Source organism: Rattus norvegicus, chromosome X (genome assembly GCF_021556685.1).
Source record: "Rattus norvegicus strain SHRSP/BbbUtx chromosome X, alternate assembly SHRSP_T2T, whole genome shotgun sequence".
In the NCBI taxonomy this organism is placed as follows: Eukaryota; Metazoa; Chordata; class Mammalia; order Rodentia; family Muridae; genus Rattus; species Rattus norvegicus.
In genome coordinates this window covers 42,338,396-42,363,062 of record NC_141554.1, presented here as the reverse complement: position 1 = coordinate 42,363,062, position 24,667 = coordinate 42,338,396, and the positions used below count along the sequence as shown (strand labels likewise).

At 41.0% G+C, this 24,667-nt stretch overlaps 1 protein-coding gene across 1 annotated transcript in view; it reads left to right on the top strand.

Moving 5' to 3' along the window:
* Positions 1–24,667, top strand: part of Map3k15 (mitogen-activated protein kinase kinase kinase 15) — a 145,199-nt gene that overhangs the window by 112,980 nt on the left and 7,552 nt on the right. Inside the window, exons 15-20 of the mRNA XM_087600969.1 lie at positions 1,633–1,766; positions 4,450–4,577; positions 7,573–7,703; positions 7,916–8,021; positions 21,839–21,996; positions 24,387–24,570. Of these exons, the coding sequence (XP_087457095.1) occupies positions 1,633–1,766; positions 4,450–4,577; positions 7,573–7,703; positions 7,916–8,021; positions 21,839–21,996; positions 24,387–24,570 (841 nt within the window). The remainder of the gene's footprint in view (positions 1–1,632; positions 1,767–4,449; positions 4,578–7,572; positions 7,704–7,915; positions 8,022–21,838; positions 21,997–24,386; positions 24,571–24,667) is intronic.

Below are 24,667 nucleotides of genomic sequence, written 5' to 3'. Positions count from 1 at the left end.
GACAAGGTGGAAACAGAGTTTTGTGTAAATGGACTTTACTTATATCTCCTTATAGATGGTATATTAAATATACCAGTATTTAAATCACTTTAAAGAAAATGACATTATCATAAGCTTGTTTGGACAGCAGACAATGACTATACCATTTATGTGTGCTTAAATCTTGCAATCATTGAGATTTACCACTAATTCAAGTTCTTCCAGTAATTATAATTTAATGAGATTTTATTGCATATTTCAAAGTTAGACTGAAATTAATTCCTTAAGGTTTTCTTCAAAAAGCTGCTAAAGGGTTCATTTTAGAAATTGAGTCTTGTACAAGAATTATCAGTTCCAGTCAGAGTGTTATTGAAGTGGACTAGATGGCCTTTAAAGGCAACAGATGTGACAAAGAGAAACTGAAATAAACCTGTGGAGCAGGCTTGTTTCTAGTTCTGTCAGACAGTAGAGACCCTTAAGTTATCCTAATTGTATATTAATTGACATGAGCATGCGCATCTTTAGGTACATAACAAGAAACATCCACATCATTCATTTAATGTATAAACTGATGTGGAGTAAATAGAAACAGTAGGGGTGTGCCAAACGCCGGAAATACCCTTCTCTCTCTCTCTCTCTCTCTCTCTCTCTCTCTCTCTCTCTCTCTCTCTCTCTCTGTGTGTGTGTGTGTGTGTGTGTGTGTGTGTTTTACATAAGAGTTGCTTAGACTACTGTCACCTTTGTTTTAATCATGAACAAAAATATACTTGAATGCATGCAGTGGCTTACTAATGTTGTCATTTCAACTTACTGTGTATGTACACCCTTTGTGTGAGCACATGTGTGGAGGTCAAAGGATAACTGTAGAATTGATTCTCCTTTCTATGGGTTTGGAGGGTTGGATTTGGGTCACCAGGCTGGCATGGTAAGCACCATTACCCACTGAGTCATCTTACTGGCCTTGTTTTTGCTTTTTAAGACAGGTCTTCCTGTCCAAGCTAACCCAGAGCTCTCATGAACTTCCTGCCTTAGCCTCCCAAGTGCTGGAATTATAGGTGTGTGCTAACCGTACCCACAGGGCTGCAACCGGTTTTAATAGTAAGACAGGTGAAACAGACTAGCAATCGTAATTGTAAAACATATTTGCAGTAAGGGCTAGCCTCTATGAAGGAAAGGGGAGACCTCCCAACATGCTGAATATTCTATATCAAGATAACATTAACTTTACCTTTTAATTCTTTCCTGGGCTGTTGAAAGAGGTTTGTTTCCTGACAAGTTAATAAGAGACCATGCAGGAAGAGACTTATTTGTGGTACTTAACATGCTTAGAAAGTTTTAAATTGCAGTATTAAAATGGTGAAAAATCTCCAAGGTGAGCCAGGTAATTTACAGGTGAGTGGTATTTCTTTACTGTCCTGAATTCCACTTCATTATGTCATTCTATAAACACACAAACAAATGAGAATAATTGTTAAATAAAAGAGTATATAACCTGAAAACTATGTTGTTTACTAGGCACTCAACTAATGCTTTATAGTTTTGAAAACTTGTTAGATAACTTTTGGGTTTCTCTTTGACAAGTTGTGTTTGTTTGTTTGTTTGTTTGTTTCCTTCCTTCCTTATTTATTTATCCTGTTGTTTTACCTTGTTTAGTATGAGTATGACCATGATGTGAATGGGGAGAGAGTTGTCTTGGGGAAAGGCTCCTATGGGGTTGTGTATGCCGGCCGTGATCTGAGTAATCAAGTACGAATAGCCATCAAGGAAATCCCAGAGAGAGATATCAGGCAAGTTAAGACTGCCTTCAGTATTCTACATTTGCTATCTCAACACTCTGTATCCCAGGCCTGTTACTGATGGACTTAATGATTTAAGGATTTAAGGATTTCATTTGTATCAACAGGATGATGTTGCTCTTTTATGCTGTCAGAGCTTGTAATGCTCTTGTTTAAAGGGTGATCTGCGTTTAGTCTCTGCATATTATAAATATGTTAAGAAAAAGTAGACTAATAAGAGGTTTATGGATTACAAAAGGTCATATTTAAAAAAAATTGTATTTCTGCCCACAACTATGTCTGAAATTTTACATTTTATGCAGCTATTTTGAAAATATTTTAAAATGTAACTGAGAAATTTTTTCTCTTTGTTTTTCAGTGCTGGGGATAGAACCCAGGTCCTCGAGCATGCTAGGCAAGCACTCTACCACTGAGCTACACCTCCAGCCTTGACTGAGTGCTTTTAAATTTACACTGTAACAATTGAAAATGGCTATGATTTGTCTGGATATGTCATGACAGAACTTAAATGCTTTAAAAAACAGTTTCACCGTACAAATTTGGTTACTAACTGTGCCCTTCAACCTTACCCATAGATTAGGGGCTATGTTTGCGCCACCAGTACTACAACCTACTCTGCAATTTTATCATTACATTTATTTCTTCAATTTTTCATTCAGTAGATTTTGGTCATAGTCTTTCCCCTCCCCCAAGTCCTTCCAAATCCTTTCTACCTCCCTACCTACCCAACTTCATGTTCTTTAAGTTCACATCATTTAAAATTTAGACCCTATCTAAATCTACTGTTGAGGGATTCTGTAAAGAAGCTACACATGTAATCATGACCCAACAGAAATAACCATCCATGGGCCACAGACACATCCACCATAATTGCAGTGTTACATCCAGCACGGGGTGCTGATGGATATGCGCACAACATTCCCTCCATCTAGATGACTACTGTCTTAGGCTAGGTTACACAGGATTTCTAGCAACTGTATATGACCATTCATTCATTCATTCATTCATTCACTAATTTGTTCATTTTCAGTGGGATAGTATAATATGTGAATTATAACAAAGACCCGAAAGAAACTAATCTGATCTTTTCATATTACCAATATGGAAACCAATATGGAAACGAAGCTTGATGGAGATTCAAGGACTCCCAAAGGGACATACAGAAACAAGATGTGCATTCCATTCTCTTGAGGCCCTCATCAAATATTCTCTCTTACTCATGCAATAGATAAGCTGTTGCAGTTACATAGATCTGGGGATATTCCTAGCATGTACCTCCATTGCTAGCACTAGCTGTTCTAGCTTTTCCTTGTCCACAGTAGTTCCTGGATTTTTGAGCTAGAAAGGGCCTGAAACATCATTTTGTCCAATTCATAAAATTTTTACCCTGAATTAAGAATGAGTGGGCATGTTTTTCATTCATGAATCTGGGCTGGTGCTAGGAAGTAAGAGGTGACTGGAATACTGACCTGACCCTAGGGTTCTGTTTGGGTAGAGAATGGAGATATTGTTCCCATGAGTTAAAATAAAAATTGCTGTAACAGAAGGGTACACAAACTGTCTTTAGAAAACAGGGGACTAACTTTTCCTGAATAAGCTATTGCAAATTAGAGAGAACACATCTTATTCAAGCTGATTTTTTGAGGAATAAGTAGGGTATAACCTTGGTAGAAAATGAGGCCTAGGAGGAAAAAACAGAGCTGTTAAGAAATAAAAGTACATCGAGAAAGCAATCAATTCCTACAAGGCTTTGATATAGGCTATGGGCTAATGAAAGCCCATGAGGTAAAACTGTTAAAAGGGATCTTCTGACCTGATTGGAAGGTCCTTTTCTGTTGCCTTAAAAAATACTGTATTGATGTAGAGTCTATGACAAAAAGTGGTAAAGTGAAATTTGTGTTTCATAAAGAGTTGGGGGTAGTGAATTTAATTGAAAGTCCACAGGCTGGGACTGGGCAAATCGTTAGTTCCGGGTTGAGTCCGTAGAGTCAGCAGTGTAAGATAGAATTTTCCAGACCACCACCTTCCATGCAAGGAAGATGATTGTTGAAAGAGGTGAAAATTTGTTGGCGAATCTATACACAAACAATAGTAATAGTAGAAATAGCTATCCCTAATTGAGTTTTTCCACATAACAGGCACTGTGTCAGTGCCTGAGAAACTTGGGGCATTATGATCCTCTAGAAGGCCTACATGGCTGTGTTGTTACAGATTGAATATTCCTTATCTAAAATTCTTACAAGAAGCAAGAAGAGTCTCAGTTAAGATTTTTCCCAGATTTTGGGATGTTTGTGTATACATAATGAGGTATGTATAGGGTATGGGACATAAATCTAAACACAAAATTCCTATACGCATAGCCTGAAGGTAATTTTAGATAAAACTTCATTATGTCTATATTTTAACAGTAACCCATCACATGCTGTCAGGTGTAGCATTTTCTACTGGTGTCATTTGATACTTGAAATATCTGGATCATATTGTTTTTTAGATTAGCAATACTCAGCCTGTATCCCATGTTTTACATATGGGAGGTTGAATATTCTCATGGAAGCTAAAGGAGATATTCCCAAAGGGATCCAGTAGGGTGGTTACTGTTAAGGGACTATGAGGGCCTAGAGCCCTACTATTTGGCAGGTGATATGGGCTTTGGGTTTTTTTTTTCCTGAAATAGATACTCTCAGCCTCTGCATGAAGAAATAGCTCTACACAAGTATCTCAAGCATCGAAACATCGTCCAGTATCTTGGCTCTGTCTCAGAGAATGGCTACATTAAGATATTTATGGAGCAGGTGCCTGGAGGTAAGTAGCTGCTCTCTTCTCATCTCACACTCTGAAACTGATCTCAGGTTCTGAAAATCATTCCTGAACATACTATCTGGACTTTGTTGATTGCCTCACCACTTAACAAACACAGACCTTTTAGAGATTGGAAAACATTGGTTCTTAGAAAAGTCATATACAACTTTGCAAACGTCACACAAGCAGTTCATTTCTGACTTGTTTAGTCAGCCTAAAATGCTCACTGTCTACTGAGTGCTAACCCAGGAGACAAAGAGTTGGAAAGAGCAAAATCTCTGACCTTGACCTCTGATTTTCTCAGTCTAGGAGTATGAAGGTGATTTGGAAAAGGATGGAAAAGGAACAGTGGAACTTTTTTCATAATTTTTACATATATATAGTATATTATTATTTTATTTACCCCACATTACCTCTGTTGTTCCTTTCCCACTCCTGCTGACCCCTCTCTTCTCTTTCATATCTTTTTGTGACCCACTGGGTTTAAATAGGGTTGCTTATATGAACATGGTTAGGGTTTGTTTTGGTTTTAATTGGAGAATGGGAAACATCTCATTGTCTACACACCGAAAAAAATCACCTCCAAAACTATTAACTGCTAATAGACTCACTTGTCTTCTCCTATCCATGAAAAAATATTGAAGAGCCCTATCACATGTATCTCATATGCATGGTAACTTAAGTTGCTATGTGTTTATAATTGCAATGGCTATGTCATATCCAAATGACAATGTTTCTTAGCATTGCTCCTCATTTAATGCCTCAGATTATTTCCATATCTTCATCTGTAATGGTCTCTTATCCTTCAAGAATAGTGATAGAGGTGTCCCATGTAGGACTCAGCACTCAACAATACTTTATTCTCAGTACTTTGACCAGTTATGAGCCTGCATTAACTACTGCCCACTACCAAAAGACTTCACTGACCAGGCCTGGAAGTAGCACTAAAGTGTAGGTATAAACAAAAATTTCAAAGGCAGTTACAAGTATATTAGCTACACAACAGTAAGAGATTCTTCTCTAGGGCCTGTAATCTCCCCAGTCATGGGCTTTTGAACAGATGATTTATAGTACCAGGCATATATTCCCTCTTAGGCAATAGAACTGAAATCCAACAGAAAATGATTGGTTATCCCCCATAACCCTTGTGCCACTATAGCCTCGGTGAGCAAATCTTGCTAGCCTGATCACTATTGGAATATGTATAGTTTAACCACTGTGTATAGCATTGATTACCTTTCTACATTACCAGGATACATAGCACTTTACAAACCTATGAAAAGTAGCCAACAGAGAGGAAGCTTCCTAGTCAATTCCAGCTTGATTTCTTTCCTGTGTCCTATACCAATGTTGTATTCAGCAATAGTTCTAGTAACTAGTTCTGTTGGGCAACCAAGAGCAATGGCAATAGCCTATATTGTTTTACAAGCCTTTGGGGCCTTGCTGGTCAGAAATCCCACACCTTGCACTGAAATTTTCATTTAAAACCTATAGCTTGGCTTAGTGGTTAAGAGCACTTACTGCCCCCAGCACCTACGTAATGGTTCACAAATGCCTGTAACTCCAGTTTCAAAGGATCTGAAACCCTCTTTTTACATGTGGAGGATCCTGCATGCACATGGTGCATACACAGGCCTAAACTCAGGCAAAAATACATACACATAAAATAAAATTAATTTATAAAAATTTATGGCTTCTGGGAGCAGTATTACCCAACCTTACAGGATACCTCCCATCAAATGTTTTTATTACTATTATTGTTATTGATGATGATGATATTGTTGTATTTTTAAAATAGTTTACAAAATAATGGGCTTCTTATATGGCTTTTTTTATTCTGTTTTTCAAGACACAATTTGTCTGTGTATCCCTGGCTATCCGAGAACTTACTCTGTACACCAGGCTGGCCTCAAACTAAAAGATTCGCCTGTTTCTACCACCCTAGTGCTGGGATTAAAGGCATGTGTCACCATTGCCTAGTTTATATAGCGTTTTTATGCACCCTTACTTTTGAAAAAGCCTCCTACCATTCCTGCCTTTCCTCTGTCTCTGTATACCCATCTCCCTTGTCAAGTTAGGGGTTTGTTTTGCTGTGAAAAGACAACATGACCATGGTTATAAAGGAAAATATTTAATTTGGAGCTGGCTTACAGTTTTGGAGGTTCAGTCCATTATCATCAAGGCAGGAAACATGACAGTATCTAGGCAGACATGGTGCGGAAGAAAGAGCTAAGAGTTCTGTATCTTGATTCACAGGCAGAAGGAGACTGTCCCACTAGACATGACTTGAGCATATATGAACTTTCAAAGCCTACCTCCACAGTGACACATTTCTCCAACAAGGCTACATCTCCTAAGTGCCACTCCCTATGGGTCTGTGGAGGCCAATGACATCCAAACTTCCACACCCTTTAAACCTTTTTATATCTGGTATCCTTAACACTTTCATATCACAGTGGACACAGTTTCTTTTAAAGAGATGTAGCAAAATAACAAATGGATAATAAAACCAAATACTAGTGCTTTGTGTGTAAAATTCCTACATGCAGGCAATAAGGTATTAGAAGTAAGAATTCTTTGGATCTAGAACTGGTAGTTTGAATAGGTCTAGCTATTAAGACTATGGAATCTCAGTTTTGTGTTTAATACAGTTAAGCTAAATAATAAGTACTATAACACTTGAAGTAAGTGTCATTGGAATAATAAGTAGGCCTATCTCAGCCAATAATTGGGCAGGTTAAATGAGATGATACATGTAATGGCTTCTGGGAAAGTGCTTGGCAGTGAGCAGCTGGGTAAATAAGTGTACATTGAAATAATTATCTTTTAATATTTTATTTGAACAGTGATAATCTGAATGCTAATGTTAGCTTAAAACTATCACTTTAGTTTACTTCCCTGATGCCTTACAAATGAATCTTTGTTATCCTGGTAAGTTTTTGTTTATTTTTTGTTTATGGTTTGCTTCTTGGTTTGGTTTTGCTGTGTCACTTTCTAGGAAGCCTTTCTGCTCTCTTGCGATCTAAATGGGGACCCATGAAGGAACCTACTATCAAGTTTTATACCAAACAGATCCTGGAAGGCCTGAAGTATCTCCACGAAAACCAGATAGTGCACAGGGACATAAAGGTATAGGAATCTCTACTCAAGGTGGTGTTTTTCTAAGCTGTCACTATAGTATGGCTGAATAGTCTACTCACAGAGGGAGACAGCTTATCAAGACAGCCCCACTCCATGTCAGGTGCATTCTTTGTAGAAAGACTTTATCAAGGCCCTATACTGTCGAGTGCTGGTTTGTTTAAATCTTCCTTTACACACTTAATGTTGTTCTTTTTCTAAAGGGTGATAATGTTCTGGTGAATACCTATAGTGGAGTGGTAAAAATCTCTGATTTTGGAACCTCTAAACGCCTCGCAGGAATTAACCCATGCACCGAGACATTTACAGGTAAGCAGAACTTTCTCCTAAATCTGTGGTCTTCTGATAACAACTTACTGGTCACATTCTCAACACAGAGTATCATTCTGATTTTTCTAAATTAATATTTTAGAATATACATGTATAAGAATTCCATAGAATATCGTTTGATTATACTCTTTCTGCTCCCCAACTTGTCCAAGATCCTTCCCACTGCCCTACCCACCCAACTTCATGTTCTCTCTCTCCCTCCCTTTCTCTCCCCTCATTTTCTCCCTTTTCCTCCTCCTCTGTGTGCATGTATTTAAAAAAAAATGAGCTCCCAGAGACTGAACCACCAACCAAAGAGTATGCATGGGCTGGTCCAAGGCCTCCTGCATACATGTAGCAGAGGGCTACCTTGTCTGGCCTCAGTGGGAGAGGATGTGCCTGGTTCTGTTGAGACCTGATGCCCCAGGGTTGGGGGATGTGGGGGGGGGCACCCTCTCAGAGGCGAAGGGGATGGGGGAACTCTGCTAGGGGGAGACAAGGAGGAGGCAACATTTGGGCTATAAATATACATACATACATACATACATACATACATACATACATACATACATACATACAATCTTAAAAGAAATCTATTAAGAAAAAAAGCAAAACAAAAAGTACAAAAAACTCCTGAGTCTGTTTCATGTTGGCAGTTACTTTTGGGCATGGGGCCTGCCTGTCCTGGACTATAGGTGATGTGCCAAATGACAGTCGTAAGTTTTCCCCTGTCCCAGCAGATATCTATTGCGAATAGTTTCTTGGTTAGGGGTGAACTTTGTGTCTTCTCAGTGTTGGGATGTTTGTGCGCTTTGAAATCTTTCTGCCCTCTTATCTGCATAGATCCCTGAGCCTTGAGAGAAAGTTTTGATAAAGACATCTGATTTAGAGCTGAGTACACTCCAAAGTCTCTCACTTTCTCTACATTGTCCATTTGTGGGTCTTTGTATTAATTCCAGTCTTCTCTGATGAGGGTTAATGAAACACTGATCTACAGGTATAGCATTATATAATTGGGAGTCATCTTATATCTATGTTCATTTAGCACAGTGGCTTTCAACCTTTCTAACACTGCAATCTTTTAATGCTATTCCTGATGCTATAGTGATCTTCAACCATAAAATTATTTCACTGCTACTTCATGCTATTTTGCTACTATTATAAGTTGTAATATAAATATCTCATATGCAGAATATCTGATAATGTAACCTTCAAAGGGATCATGACCCACAGGTTGAGAACTGCCTCTTTAGCATAATAACTACTAGCAAGTTTTCCCCTAGGCCCATGAAGTATCTAGTTTCTCAGGTTCTTGATACTTCGGCAGTGTCAGGTATAGGTTTCGTCTCATGGAGTGGGTCTTAAATCCAATTGAGAAAGAGGCTGGTTACTCCTGTAACATTTATGCCCCTGTTGTACAAGTATATTTTGCAGAGTTGCTCACTGTCCTAGGTGATAGGGTTTATAGCTGGATGATATTGATACTTGCTTTTCTCCTCTGCTACTGTACAAAGTACTTTCCAACGTCATGAACACTCATTTATAGGGTAAAACTTCTGGTTGAGCAGCAGGTCAATGTCTCCATGCTCAGTGCTCTAAGTAACTTGTGTCTTCAGTAGCAGGAGCTTCCATGAGGTTATGGGAAACAGTCAATCTTGGTGATATTAGTGGTGTTTGGGAGTTCTGTGGGATCCCTTTGGCTAATGTCGCAACAAGATGGAACTCATTTCTAGCTGTGGAGGTTTTACTTGGTGGCATAGAATGTCTAGTTGGAGCATTGTCTCTCCCAGTAAATAATGATTCCATTTAATGTCCTTTCATATGTAGATATATTTTTAGGAAACTTCTACAGTAGCAAGTAGCCATATGACTTTTCAAAAGGCTTTAGTGTTAATAGTACACCCCCATATTCCTTCCTTCACTCTTTCCTTCCATCCCCTCCCCACTCAATCCTCCTTATTCTAGTTTCCCCTTTTGTAACACCATATTTACTCTATTTACCCTTCCTTGGAAGCTAGAGTCTGTCTTCCTCCTGGTTACTTATTAGCTACCTAACTTCTGTGGCTTTTCAGATTGAAACACACATATTTAAAATTTGAATGTTTACATCCACATATAAGAAAAACACTATTTGTCTTTTGGGGGTCTGGGTTACCTCACTTGGGATGATTGTTTCAAGCTCTATGCACTTAGACTCTTTATGCAGATGAAATATTGTCCTTAACGTTAAAGTGTTTTAACATTGTTATAGTGAGATGCTTATCTGATATAGCTATCTGTGACACCAATACTCTCTACTTTCTTCTTAGCTTTTTTACAAGTCAGATAGACAAAAAATGCTGCTGAAATATCCTAAGGGTTCTTACTCAGGAAAATGGCAGTATGTGTTCACAGTTGGTAGCACACCAGTCAAAATCATGGGTAATTCTGTGGAACTGACTAGGACATTTTATTGGTCTGTCATAAAGATAGCTCTTTACCATAGTGATTTCTAACACTTTGCATTTTGATACGATTATGTTTCCAAGGAAAGCTAATTCTTCTGTTGAAATCGGATATTTTATGTGAGTTTGAAGAACTGTGTTTTCTTGTTCGACTGATGGTGCTGAAACACTCTGAATATTGACAGGGCCTGGGCTCAGAGGTGATATAAATTACCAGCTGGTTTTCCATTTACCAAACCAGTTGGTAGAAGGTCTCTCACAAGCTGCCTGGGGCTTTTTGAAATTCCTACTTAAAAGCAACTATAGCTAAAACTTTGATCCTTGGAAAGAAGTACTGATTTTTAATAAGACTGTGGTCTCCTAAGAGGAGCATGACGATCACAGAGTATGCTGCTACAACTGTGAGCAGTTCGCATCACCTTATAGTTCTGGAATAAGGTATGGATGGCAGGAAGTTTTTCTGTCCTTAAAATGGCCAAAATTGTAGAATGGACAGATTTAGCCTTATTTGTCACAAATAAAGTCTCAGATTTAAAGGAATTTTCTTCAATAAGAGAATGTTGTTTATTAATCCCTGGGTACTCACAGTGGAAACTGGCCCCTCCCATCAAAAGAAATATGAATCTACTTAAAATGGCTTTTTAGTTGTATGGCCAGTAGAGGTACATGTGTCTTAAAATGGGGCAAGGCTACACAAGGACTCAATTAATTTTTCCCGCGTAAAGAATATGTTGAAGCCATGGTTTCTGATATAAATATAAATATGTCCATATTTATATATGAATATGTATATTAGACTGCCCCCCTTTTCTCTCAGCATTTTACAATTTTAACTGAAAATGACTTATATTTTCCTCTTTGGAAGCCACCAATTTAACTCGACTATATGTAGCAAGAGGGGCTCTGATATGGTAGGGATTTACTTTAAAATCATAAAACACCAGCAATTGATGTCATAATTAGTATCCCTGAGGAGAAAAAAATCACATGAAAAATACATTATTGAATATTACATATCCCAAGTAATTGGCTTAAGAAGGCATGAATTTCCCATTACAAAATAATACAGGGATGTTTAAGGGATAAAAAAGAAGGGAATCTCATTTTGGTGAAGAAATTCTCCTATATGTAATTACTCTTTACAAAACCAGAACAGGGGCTGGGGATTTAGCTCAGCGGTAGAGTGCTTGCCTAGGAAGCGCAAGGCCCTGGGTTCGGTCCCCAGCTCCGAAAAAAAGAACCAAAAAAAAAAAAAAAAAAAAAACAGAACAGTTCTGTAAAAAAGCCTCAGCTGGCTAGTCCAAAACTCTCGCTATGGTAGATAATGGAACTTTTCCTCATAGGTACTCTAAAATTGTCTGAACCTTGTTAGGAGAAACAATAATTTTAGGCCAATTGCATGCCCTGGATCTCCTTCCTATGTTCCTATGATGAAGGGCTTTCGCCATGTGCATGATAAACTAATTCCAACAACAAACCCCAATTTCGAACAGTGGTGGGGCTGAAACCCGGACCTTGTGCATGACTTATTATTAGTGTTCGCTTACAAAACTACACATCAAGCCTTCTTGTCCTTGTTGTAGTAGGCCCAACACTTCATGGAGGTAAAACATACATGTTGTTAGAGGACCAGTTGAAATGCATGATTCAGTGGTTTATGGTAAATTTACCACATCCTGAAGTCATTTCCACAATGCCATTTTTGAACACTTCTGTTCCCCTGCAAGAGCCCTGTGTCCCTTTACAGTCAGTTCTGGCTTCAATTCCAGACAATCATTGGATAAACTTGATATGTGTGCAGATTTACATGTTTGGGATAGCCATAGGCCTACACATGTAGTGTGGCAATACACATTTTTAAAGTATTTACCTTCCTCACTTAGTGCTACATTTTCAAGGCTTGTACATTATGCCATATACCAGGCTTTTATTCCTCTCCATCTACCCAGTCTCCAAGGTGTGAATGGTAATAGGCTGTTCTGTAATCACTCATACTGGAACCTTTGTATGGATGTATATTTTTATATCCCTCTTACATACATATTTAGGACAGAACCAGAACAGGATCTTTTGTTTAGTGTAAGCTATATACATCTTCCAGTTAGGACCAACAATCCCAATTTCTGGTTCAAACACTTGCTACCTATGTCACCTTAGACATATAAATTACTATCTATCTCTCTGTGCTTCAAATTTGTATTGAGTAAAGTGGTGTTGTAATGACAAATTTTTCCGTAAGATACACAACACACATATTTAAAGCTGGGAACTGGGAGCACACTGCGCAGCATATAGGTAGCTTAAAAAATTGGAAAATGATCTTTTCAGGTAGCTCAGTTGATATAAGCCTATTCTAGGCAGCTTGGATTGGTTTCGTTTCTAATAGCCAATTTGGTTGGTCTTTGCTGGTTTTCTTTCTTTCTTTATTTTTTTTTTTTGTAGACTGCTTGTTTCACCTGTTTCTTTCTGTCAGCTGGACTAGCCTGAGAGTATTCTTTGCAGCTTTCCTCAACTGAGAATAACTCTCTCAGTCTTTACTGTTTATGATCCTCCTTCCTCATGAGTAAATAATCTAGTCAGTTTCATGGACTTTCTGAAGATATTTGAGTTGTTTACTTCTAGTCATAAGAAACTTCCCTGCAGTATTTCGCTTCTCATTAGAATGCCCAGTTGTTTCACCTCTCTATAAGCATCCTGTTTTAAGAAGTTTCCCACAAAAATGGAAAGTTAATCTCCTAGGAAACTGTTACACAACAAATGGAAATGCTCACAAAAACAGACCTCAGGGGGTTTACCAAAGATGAAGTGGATCAATATTGACGAAATATTTTGACAAGCACCTGCATTATAGCAAGTAAAATTAAAGTATTTGTTAAATAAAAATAATCAATATGAATTTGCACTTACAATATATAAGCCTTTAGATCTGGAGGGTACCTTTAAGAGAACTGAGTTTCCATATGGAGTTAATATGTTGAACCTGTGGGACACAAAAGGTGTCATCATAAAGGTTTTGTCTCCTACTATCCTTTACATTTAGCCTAGAGCAGTTCTGTGGTTTGTCCTATGACTTTTCCAGCTGCTTTGGATGGCAGAACCACAGTGAAACTTGTGGGAACAGCAGGTCAAAGTGGGTGATGGAAAGATCTAGGCTGTGTACTCATCACTGCTCTGGTCCTCGTTCATGGCGCTAACTTACTTGCCCTTCTCCCTGCCAGCTTTCCTATCTTACCAACTTCAAAAGGGCAAACAAAGGGAATTGGCAGGTTGTATCTTAGTTAACACCATTGTAAACTGGATCTGAATCTCTGTACTTTGGGGCCTGGCATTTGATGTTCATTTCTTTTTCTGGATCTGCCTGAATGTGACCTCCATGTCATGGATGGATACTTGGGCTGGCTATTGGCTGAGTGTCCTCTGAACCTCTCCAACCACTTATTCTTCATGTTGTACTCATTTTCTTTCCATGGAGCCATTCAAGCCTGGAAGGCTGTTTCTGTAGTTCTTTGAAAAATATCCAAAACCTACATGACAAACTGACCCCACCTCTTGAATCTGATATTTGTGTTACCTTTAACTCAGCATTCAAAGGCTATGGCAGTGTCCCCACCTTACAGGACCTGAGGCTATTACTTGGACAGCATGATTAGGACTGTCTTCACCACCATGGAAGGTTGTACTAAACTTCTCTTTTCACTACTCTTTTAATATAAAGATTTGAAATTTAGGCTAATAACAAAATCTCAAGGGGCCCATGGGAAACACTAACATGTGTGGTCTCTTTTCAAGAGCAGGTACGTGGAATCCATTGAACTGCTTGAGTTGCTGTGGGCTGTGCCCTTTTGGGGATTCTCCAAGTCTCTCTCCTCTTATTTGGCACCAAGTAAAGAATCTGGCACTATTGTCAAAAGAAGCTGTCTTCACTATCTACCCCTTGTCTGTTTGCTTTCTTAAAATTCTTTGATTTGGATAAGAGGCTCCAGAGTAAGGGGCCCAAACTTCTGTACTGAGGACTTTAAAGCTCCCTTAGAAAATACATTCCTGTTGTCTGTCTTGGGCCCAGATCAAGCTTGGTTCCTCTGTCAAAGAATCACCTCATGCCATGTTTTCTTTGCTAAAAATGTGGAAATCCTGCTTTGAGAATTCCCCAAAAGCTTCCAGTGGAACAGATCCCAAGGTATCTTGAGTCTGCTCCTGTGGGATACTGTGTTGTGAATTCTATACCAGCCCCTGGTCAGAGCAGGTGTCTAAGGCGGGGACAGATGAGGTGAGGCCTCAGAGAGAGCCAGGTGCAGGACAAGGCAGTTTTCCAAGACTTGTGTATGGGTCAGATGCATCACAGTAGCATTCTCTGGTCTTTCTCCAGAGTCCAGCCTTTTGTAGAACTGACACACACCTACACACACAGCACTGGAGGTGGTTCTTTGTCTGAAGTCCTTGTGTGAGTCCATGTTTCTCTGTCGCTGTTCCTTGTGAGCAGATTCTCACTTCTGAATACAGAAGTGAATCAAATGGAATGCCCATGCTTTCCAGCACTGCTCTTTAACTTCCAGGTATGAGGGAAAGAGAGAATACTGTGTCTTTGAAGCCCTGTGCGAGCCGTATTTTATCAGGCAGCTTTTTCTTCGGCAATTCCTTTTGATTTGTTATATAATTCAGTGATGTCAAGTTTTGACCTCAGAGATAGATAGACCTCCTGGGTTCTAGCTTCAACTACTCTTTTAGTTTCTCTAATCGTCAGCTCCCTCCTGTGTAAAGTGTGGAGCAACAGTATATGGCACCTTTTCTTGCCCAATCTTATAGAATTATGAAAGTCATATGCATAGTACCACATGGAAATTATTTATAGGCTGTCAGCTACTGACCAGAAGTCAGATGTGGGGGCAGGCCTTCACTACAGTTGAATGTGGATATAGTGACTTATTTCCAGTGAATGAAAAAGTTAGGGGTGATAGTGGCAGCAAAGTGTCCACATCCTTCTCTCAGATGATTCTCACTGACAGAAACTCTCTTGAGTGCTTCTCTAGAAGATGCCATGTGATGAGAATCTGAACTTAGGAGGTTTCCTGTCATCCCAGTCTGAATGAAGAAGCTTCAAAGTGGACCTAGCCTCTTTAGTCTAACGTTTAAGTCTTGTGGGCCACAACCCACTTCTGGACTGCAGTATCATAGGGTACCCCCTGCCTGCTCAGCTGGCTGCTTCTGGGCTGCCACTCTTCCATCTTCTGTGAAATCATAATGACCTCTTTTGGTTATGTTAAGGATGGATCCCAGAGCCTAATGTATGCTAAGCAAATATGCTATTACTAAACTGTACCCCACATACCATTAAATTAGCTGCTAGATTTGGGGGTAATTTATTATACAGCAATAAATAATAGGTCCTCACTGAGGTCTTAACTTTACAGTGGTTGATACTCACTATGCTCTCATATAGAAAAAAGTCTACATTTATCTTAAGGTGATTAAATAAGTATGTTTCAATTATGAAAAGTTTATGCTAAGGTAGACAATTATTTGATTGGGGTCAGTTAGCCACCACTGTTTGGTTTAGTATTATTTTTGAGTTCTACATAGTGTAAATTTATTCACAAGTTCTTTTTACAAATTATTTTATTTTTGAGATTATAACACCATTCCCACTTCCTTCCCCTCTCTCCAAATCTTCCATATACCCCTTGCTATAAAAAGTCAGACAGAAGTGTATGTTTTCTTAAATTTGTGGCTCCTTATCCTATATAGGTTCTTAAATCATATCTAAATATGACATAAAAGTAGGAGACAGACTCTATCTGGAGAAATGAATGGAAATAGAAAAAGGGGGAGGAAGAGGGATATGAATATGCTTGAAGTACACGAAATAATTGTATGTATATGAAACCAATCACTGTGTACAATGAATATATATCAATAAAACACACACACACACACACACACACACACACACACACCCCTTTTAAGTATGTGAACTGTGGTCCAGGCAGGGAAATATAAACCACCCCAATTGATTTCATAGAGCATTTTCTGAGTACTGAAACTAAAAAGGCAGGAAGGAGACTAAAACAACAGGAGGCCTTCATAAGGGTGGGAGTGCACAGATGGTGAGATAAGATCAGAAATTTGAGGAGGGAATATATGTGCCTAGACTGGTGTAAATACCTCTGAGGGGCAGGAAGCTGGTTCTAGGAATACAGAATGATAAAAACACTGGATATTATAGCTAACGGAAGGGTCACCTCAAAGCCTGCTCACAGGAACAACTAGCATACAGGGAAAGTAAGTCCCTCTCTACCCTTCCAAAGTCTGTCTAGTGCTGTGTACTTACAGAACCTAGCAGAAAGCAGCAGGTAAGGAGGCATGGAGATACTAGCCCCAGCCTCACAGAGCAGAGCGACATGAGAGCTTAATAAACAGTACAGTGTTAAATCTTTCTGTACTTAGTTATAGATTCTTAGAAGGAGCATCCACTGCTAACACTACTCCCTGTGTTAGACACAGTAACAACAGCCTATAGGGGATGTTGTAACACCAGAAGTTTCCTTCCTGTGGCACTGAGATTTCCTCACGGTACAAGTACACAGGAGATACATTTCCATCTTGCCCAACTTTGCAACTGACTGAGCAGTTTCCCCGTTCATTTTGGCCCTGGAAACCAAAGCTTTTATATGTACCCCACTGACCCGTTTGTCTTTACCAATACTGACTAATATATAACTTAAAGTGGTTGAAACTAACTTAAAATAATTTAAAGATTTCATTTCCTTTTTTGGTCTCACTAACCACATTTCAATATCATAATAGTCATATGTAGTCTGTCAGACTGCACAGAATACCTTGGTCACAAGTGTCCTAAGAATCTAGGTATGATGGCTCACACTAGTGAGTATTGGATGACTGAGAAAGAAGAATCAACATGAGTTTAATGTCAGCCTGGACTATATAGTGAATTCCAGGCTAGCCTGGGCTATATAGTGAGACACAGGATGAATGATGATGCCAGGCATATTGGTATGTACCTGTGAACCCAATACTCTGGCAGGAAAATCAAGGATAGTTCCGTGTTAGTAAGGGCTACATAGTGAGATCCAGGTTGGCCTGACCTAGAGTAAGACATTATCTTCATTAACTAATTGATATTTTATAGGAAGGGGAAATAACATGACATCATTGCCTTTTCAAGAAAAGAATATAGTAACTTTATTGATTAAAAAACACAGGAAACCTCCTTTGGTTGTTTTAGTCTTGAGACAGACCTTTCATTGCTCTGGACATCAGTATGGTAGTCACACCTTGGCTAAGGTCAGCTCTACCCTTGCTGTTTTATTCTAAACCTCTTTGCTACTCCACAGATCTCCCAATGTCATGTCCATATTCCACTTTCTTTTATTCTGATGCCATATTTAAAGGAAACGAAAGCTTTTACTCCCCAAACCCTTTATTGGCCTCTCCAACCTCCCTCTTACCTCATGTATTTCCCTTCAACAGTCTTTTCACATTCCTGTCGCCATAACCAGTTATATCTTGGTCTGAATTCACAGTGGATCTGTGGGTGGCACCCTCTGGTGGCTCATGACCCACACAGGACTAAGTCTAAAGTGAGCCTTCAGAAATGTTGTTCTCTTGCCACCTTTTGTCATCTTGCCCCAGATCGTCCATCATTGGGCTGTACCCTGGACTCTATCCTTGAGCTTTGCTCAAGCTCTCCCCTTCACCTTGATATCCTCCTGGTTTTTTGTTTACCTCCTTAATCGTTATAGCAAAAACCTACTCCAGTGACACCATCGCTGCTGCCCTTTGGGACAATGTTGGTCATGCTTCATCCAGGACATTCCCTACTAAATGGCTGATTTTGGCAAAAGCAGAACTCATTCTGTATGCAAATTTTGGCCAGGAGCTCCCTTGGGGTTTTCTTACAGCAGTGGCTTTTGAGATACCCTCTACCTGATTCTTGCCCATTCCTCTTTCTGGAGATAAAACGTACATGGCAGACTAGCACTCTTGCCTGCCTCCCCCTGTACATCTTTGCTTGTTTGAAAAAATAATCAACACATCAATAATTTCTCTGATTCAGACAAAGCCTAATCAAGTATTTATTCATCCACATGTGCCTCCTTGTATGTGTGTCTATTATAGCACTACATTTTGGTTGTGAGCCTATCCTTTAATGGCTGAGCCATCTCTCCATCTCTATACCACTGCATTTTACTCTCCCACTGCATTTTACTATCATTGTTGCCACCACCACCATCACCATCGTTAATGCCATTTGCTGTTTCTGATTAGCTTATTTCTCCTATTCTAGTTTCCTGTATTTGGCATGTATTAGCATGAATATTGAGTTGTGCTCTGTTATCCTTTGAGGGGCTAAAAATCCTCTTTTTTTTTAAACTTTTTTTTAATATTTATTTTATTATATATGAGTACACTGTAGCTGTCTTCAGACACACCAGAAGAGGGCATCAGATCCATTACAGATGGTTGTGAGCCACCATGTGGTTGCTGGGAATTGAACTCAGGACCTCTGGAAGAGCAGTCGGTGCTCTTAACCACTGAGCCATCTCTCCAGCCCAAAAATCCTCTTTTTTAAACTTTTCTTTTACTTATTGACATCCCAAATGTTGACCCCCCCCTCCCCTTTCCCACTCACAGAGTTCCTCCCTATCATCTTCACCTCTGAAAGGGTGTCCCCCTTGAAGTCCCCCCACCCTGGGGCCTCAAGTTTCCACAGGATTAGGCTCATCCTCTTCAGTAAGGTCAGACAAGGCAGCCCTCTGCTATATATGTGCAAGGGGTCCTTAGACCAGTCTGTGTATGCTCTTTAGTTGGTGATTCAGTCCCTGGGAGCTCCCAGGGGGTCCAGGTTAGTTGACACTGTTGGTCTTCCTGTGGGGTTGCCATCCCCTTCAGCTCCTTCACTCCCTCCCCTATCTCTTCCATAGTGGTCCCTGACCTCTACCCAATACTTGGCTTTGAATATCTGTATCTGTCTCAGTCGGCAGCTGGTAGAGCCTCTCAGAGGGCAGCCATACCAGGCTCCTGTCTGCAAGTACAACATAGCATTAGTAATAGTGTCAGGGATTGGTGCCAGTCCATGGGATAGATCCCAAGTTGGGTCACTCATGGGACTGTGAAGGGCAGCCTGGTTCCTGGTTGAGCTAAGGCTAGAAACCCTGGAGACCCTGAAGGAATGGTAGGTGCTTCTTCGTCTGTTCCTGGGTACCAGGCCCCTGTCACTAGCTGCAGCCCTCCATAGATTTGTGACTATCAGTCATGTAAGGGTAGAGGACGTGACCTGTGGTCATGTAGGCTCAAAACAGATCTCCATTTTAGTGAGGTACCTAAAGACCTGGAAGCTTAGCCAACAAGCTTTTCTTCCCAGACACTCTTCCCTTTGCAAAAGGTATTTAATCTCAAGCCCACCCTGAGAAGTGGGGTATGGTTTTACAAATTCACTTTCTGCCATGATAATGAATGCCTTAAAACCATGGACTGCCTCTTTTCATGGGGATCCACTGTAGGGAGCCATGGAGAAGGCCTTCACCTATAATGCCATCTAGTCTCCCGTAGAAGGCCTCTCTGTGCTCCCAACCAGACCAACCAAGCCCAAGTCTGCAGCCATCAAGCCAAGGACTATCCCATGTGGGACCAGCAGGAGCTCCCCTCCCCGCCAACAGCCAGTCACTGGTCTGCTATTCCTTCAGTCTCTGTTCCATTTTTATCCCTGCATTTCTTTATTTATGTATTCTAATTATTATATATACAGTTCTGCATATATATCTGCATGTCAGAAAAAGGGCACCAGATCACATTACAGATGGTTATGAGCCACCATGTGGTTGCTAGGAACTGAACTCAGGACCTCTGGAAGAGCAATCAGTATTCTCAACCTCTGAACCATCTCTCCAGCCCCATCCCTGCATTTCTTTTAGACAGGAGCAGTTTTATAGGTGGGTTGGTGTCCCCATTCTTCTACTGGGGGTCCTGTCTGACTACTAGAGATGGTTCTTCAGGTTCTATATCCCCACAGTTGGGCATTTCAGCTAAGATCACCTACATTGAGTCCAGGAAGCCTCCCCAGTCCTAGGCCTCCAGGACTTTCTAGGGGTTCCCCATGCCCCCACTTCCCACCCTTACCCCTCACCCCTGACAGCTGCATTTTTCCATTCATTCTCCTGGCCCTGTGAACCTCTCTCCTATCTACCCCCATCCTGGATTCTGCTCCCTTTTCCCCTTCTACTCCCCTTTCCCATCCTGGTCCCTCCTTCCCTCTGCCTTCCTTGATTATTTTTGTTCCCTTTTCTTTTTTTAAATTTCTTATTGGTTATTTTATTTATTTACATTTCAGATGTTATTCTACTTCCCAGTTTCCCCTCTGGAAACCCCTATCCTATCCACCCTCCCACTGCTTCTATGAGGGTGCTCCCCCACTTGCCCACCCACTCCTGCCTCAGTGCCCTACCATTCCCCTACCCTGGGGCATTGATCCTTCAAGGACTAAGGGCCTCTCCTCCCATCAGTGTCAGACAAGGCCATCCTCTGCTACATATGCAGCTAGAGCCATAGGTCTCTCCATGTGTACTCTTTGGTTGGTGATTTAGTCCCTGGGAGCTCCGGGGGTCTGCGTGGTTGATATTGTTGTTCTTCCTATGGGGTTTGCAAACCCCTTCAGCTACCTCAGTCCTTGCCCTAGCTTCCCCATTGGGAATGCAAATCAAAACAACCCTGAGATTTCACCTCACACCAGTGAGAATGGCTAAGATCAAAAACTCAGGTGACAGCAGATGCTGGCGAGGATGTGGAGAGAGAGGAACACTCCTCCATTGTTGGTAGGATTGCAGACTGGTACAACCCCTCTGGAAATCAGTCTGGAGGTTCCTCAGAAAATTGGACATTGTACTACCTAAGGACCCAGCTATACCTCCCTTGGGCATATACTCAAAAGATGCCCCAACATATAACAAGGACACATGCTCCACTATGTTCATAGCAGCCTTATTTATAATAGCCGGAAGCTGGAAAGAACCCAGATGTGCAGCAACCAAAGAATGGCTACAGAAAGTGTGGTCTATTTATACAATAGAATACTAGTCAGCTATTAAAAACAAGGACATCATGAATTTTGCAGGTAAATGGATGGAACTAGAAAATATCCTGAGTGAAGTAACCCAGACCCAAAATGCCCTTTTAATGTGAATCGTGTTAAAGGAAAGCATATTACATATCACTGGTCAAAAAATGATGCAACCAAATGGTTTTTGCACAAGAGAAGGCTCCATTTGCCATTGTTGAAGCAGTGAAATCCACACACTTAGCCCACTTAAATTTTAAACAATATGGTGCCCCCAAGTCTTTGTTCATTTGTTTTCCACATAGGGACTCTGCAGTACATGGCACCTGAGATTATTGATCAAGGGCCTCGAGGGTATGGTGCTCCAGCTGATATCTGGTCCTTGGGCTGCACCATCATTGAGATGGCAACCAGCAGGCCTCCATTCCATGAGCTTGGCGAGCCACAAGCAGCCATGTTTAAGGTAAAATATATTTGTTTGCATAGGTGGTTTGGATGTTGAAACAGAACTCTCCAGATGTGAAACAAAGAATTCTGTCGCTGAAGTTGGGCCCTGGCAGAAGGTTCTCACAGCTTGCTTGCCTTGCATCAGCTGCCCAAACAATTCCAAGGCCAAGATAGAGTCAAGAGTGTTCTGACTTTTCAGTCACAATAGAACATTAAATGTAAGGGCTGTAATACAGAAACAGTTTCCCTCAGCACACAGTGACTTCAATATAGGGCCATGCTAGACCATACCTGTAGCTTCCGTCACAGGTCTTGGGATGTAGAGCAGCTGGTGCTAAGGAAAACATTCTATTTGCTTTCTGATCTGTTGACCTCTTATGATGCTCAGAAAGCACAGGTGACAGCCATGAATGGTATTCATCACAGGACAAAGGTAACTGGCCTGGTCCTCTTCCTGTCTCCTGCTTTTGCTTGGCTAATAAGCTGTACAGACACTTTGGAATGTATTCAGTATTTTTGTGTGGAGTCAGTTGTTATTGCCAAGAAAAGCATAATGAAAGCACTTTTAGTGATGCACTTAGCTGGACATGTTGGCACACTCCTATCATCGAAGCCCTTGAGAGGTAGAGTCTGGATGACCAGGAGTTCAAGGCCATCCTCAGCTACATACTAAGTTTGAGGCCAGCCTGGGGCACAGGAGACCCTTTCTTATACCCACCCCAGCCATCCACTTGCAAGATTTCAGGTGCTACCTACCCACTTTGCCATTTTCATTCAAAGAGCCAGGAGAGGAAGTGCCTCTTCCCACTTTAGATTCAGGTCCTGTGCTGCTGGGTACTGCCAACATCTCTTTCCCATTGCTTACGTGAGGGGTGCCACAAATAGTGCCCTGCATTTCAGATACTGGTGATTGGATTCCATCCAGCATCTAATAGTCTTTTAACTCTGAGCCTATGTTCAAACTATGCAGCGTGGTGTCTTGAGAATGAGATGTGCCACTTGGTTAAGAGCTTTGTAGAAATAAAATCAGAAGGCTTTGTAGTTTCAGAGCTCACTGAGTAGAGCAAGGGAGTAAAAACCAGCCCCCAGGAGAGCTGAGGAGTGGGCAGTGAGCACACATAGGAAAGACAAGAGTGGCTTCTATTGGGAAAGGCACAGCAAGGCAGTGGATAGGATGACAGCTCCTAAAATGGCTAGAGAGCAGCCTCTAACCTAGGAAGAGGTTATGCAGTTTTCACAGAGGAGTTCTATGCTGTGATAGGACACCTATCTGGGAACTGAGTCTTGCTCCACCGTGGCTCACAGGGACCTCCTTTAGTAGAGCAGCAATTAGCTGGTAGGAAGAACTGAAGCACCTTGGTCTTGCTAGTCCTAAGAGGAAAGCAATTATCCCCCACCCCCACCTTAGCCATTACCTTAGCCCGCAGGGGAGGAGATCTTATCTGTAGGATGAACAATTTGATTATCTGTGAAGTGGCAGCCTCAGGCTATGCTTGCTTGTAACTTAGAGCTGGAGGCTAAGAGGTGGGGCTGAAATAGAGATAGGTAGGGAGAGTGGTGTCTTTAACTGGAAAGATAATATCAACCTTTGAATCTTCTCAGCTGGAGGCTTTCCTACCCTAGAGCAACCTGGTTTCAATCTATGGGTCTCTACCTACCCCGGGATCCCATACAGATGCTCCACATATCAGATATTTACATAACAATAGCAAAATTACAGTCTTGATGTAGCAACAAAAATAATTTTATGATTCAGAGTCACCACAACAGGAGGAACTATATTGTGTTACAGCATTAGGAAGGTTGAGAACCACTGCTCTAGAGGCTTAAAACACAGTTCCTCACAGTTCTGAATTGGCTATTGGTCTTTCAAGGTTTTTCCCAGGTTTACTCATGGGTGTGTCCAACTAGTGGCCTTGCTGAGGCAGGATCATCTGACAGGGCTCTCCTGCAGGGCAGAGGTTACAATGGGGGAGGGATCAGCTACTCTTCCCACAAGGCTATCTATCCTGGCTCCCTTATGCGTTGGTGGTAGCCAGATTCCAAAAGCAGGCTCTACCAGGCTTTTTAAGGACTAGGTCCAAAAAGCCTCACAGTCTTGCTTTCCTGAGAGCTTCTTGGTCATGAGAAACTAGCTAAGACTTCAGGGAAAGGGAAGGTGACTCCATTTGTAGATGGGAGGAGCAGAAACATCATAAAACAAAGGGACGGGGTTGGGGATTTAGCTCAGCAGTAGAGCGCTTGCCCTGGGTTCAGTCCCCAGCTCCGGGGGGGGTGGGGGGGGGAACCAAAGGGACATCTAAATACATGTCACTAAGCTTTTCTCATGAGATGGCAGCTTCTATTGTAAGTGCATGTACCTGAATTCACCCAATACTGACATTGCTAACAATCCCTTCAATGCAGGTAGGGATGTTTAAGATCCACCCTGAAATTCCAGAGGCCCTGTCAGCTGAAGCCAGAGCCTTCATCTTGTCTTGTTTTGAGCCTGACCCTCAGAAACGTGTCACTGCTGCTGACCTTCTCCAAGAAGGGTTCTTAAGGCAGGTGAACAAAGGCAAAAAGAACCGAATTGCTTTCAAGCCTTCAGGTAAGGCCTACCTTAACAGCTGGGGAACACCCCAGGTTTGAGCTTCTCTCATGCTCAGAGAAATCAGGGCTCTGGAGAACCAGGCTTCCTATGCTAA